The sequence below is a fragment of the Lottia gigantea genome (genome assembly GCF_000327385.1).
Source record: "Lottia gigantea unplaced genomic scaffold LOTGIsca_11591, whole genome shotgun sequence".
Lineage (NCBI taxonomy): Eukaryota > Metazoa > Mollusca > Gastropoda > Lottiidae > Lottia > Lottia gigantea.
The window spans coordinates 1-1,277 of record NW_008707142.1 but is presented as its reverse complement, the minus strand read 5'-3'; the positions used below and the strand labels follow the sequence as shown (position 1 = coordinate 1,277).

Genomic DNA, 1,277 nt, shown 5'->3' with positions numbered 1-1,277 from the left:
CAAGGTTGGAACTAATCTCATTAAAATTAGATAACAATTTGGTTTTTTTATTCCAGGAGTATTATATTTTCTAAACGCCACCATTAATCCTATTCTATATAATCTCATGTCCAGAAAATTCCGCTCAGCTTTTATCAGAACTCTTTGTCGATGTTGTTTTAGTAAAGAAGAATTGTTTGAACTACGAGGTACTAGCCGCTCGGTGTTATATTCTGAAAGAGTGGCGTTAAACGGACGAACCAATGTGTATGGTCGAGAAACACCCATCATGTCAATGAAATATACAAACGGTTGTAGTTTTAGAAGTCGTGAAGATTTGTGTTTAAAACAATCACCTCGGTCCACATCGCGGAATACCTTACTTCATGTTAAAGGTATGACTTATTCTGAGAGAAATTTATTACAGATATACGATAAAAACACTAAATCCCAGTCTAAATCTCTTACTTCTAGTCCTGTTCATAGTTTAAATAATCTAAGACAAGTTCCTAGCGAGTGTATGAACTCTCTAAACTCTGTGAATTATTCTAGCTCAAAACTCAGTGCCTCGACTCATTGTGTCCTGTTAACAGGCAGTTCTAATATGTCTCAAGATTCATTTGTATAAACTATCTTCTTTTTATTAAAAATAATTATAAATATGTGTTTGTGTTTTCTTCAGCCTATAAAATTACTTCCCGTAACGCTTATCAGTTTATAATTTTGACTTTTGGTCCTTCTACAATGAAAACCTAGATCTTTCATCTAGACCAGGGTGATAAAATGTCGATATTATAAAAGATTAGACAAACCTTTGTCTCCCATCAGGACAACCGAGGCCCTGCATGCTACAGGCTGCGCACGTTTAAGATCACTCAACAGTTGGAAGTCGAAAAGAGTAGGCTAATGCCGCGGTCCTGGCAAAATTACGCTCATTGTACACTGCATGGCCTTGCTCGTCTTCACCAGCTCATTAGGTACAGAAATATCAGTAATATATTATTACAAGTTATTGCCCTTGTTCTTCTCACTGTATTCTAATTTTATACTGTAGAATATAAAGTTACAGTTCTACAGAAATATCAGTAATATATTATTACAAGTTATTGCCCTTGTTCTTCTAACTGTATTCTAATTTTATACTGTAGAATATAAAGCTACAGTTCTACAGAAATATCAGTATTATATTATTACAAGTTATTGCCCTTGTTATTCTAACTGTATTCTAATTTTATACTGTAGAATATAAAGCTACAGTCATACAGAAATATCAGTAATATATTATTACAAGTTATTGC

At 33.5% G+C, this 1,277-nt stretch overlaps 1 protein-coding gene across 1 annotated transcript; it reads left to right on the top strand.

Annotated features, from left to right (window-relative positions):
* Window positions 1–56: 56 nt before the first annotated feature.
* On the top strand, window positions 57–607 carry LOTGIDRAFT_177018 (hypothetical protein; the record flags this gene model as incomplete). Its single annotated transcript, XM_009047721.1, has 1 exon — window positions 57–607. A coding segment is annotated over one exon (551 nt), but the record flags the coding sequence as incomplete, so codon positions are not given.
* Between the last annotated feature and the right edge of the window lie 670 nt (window positions 608–1,277).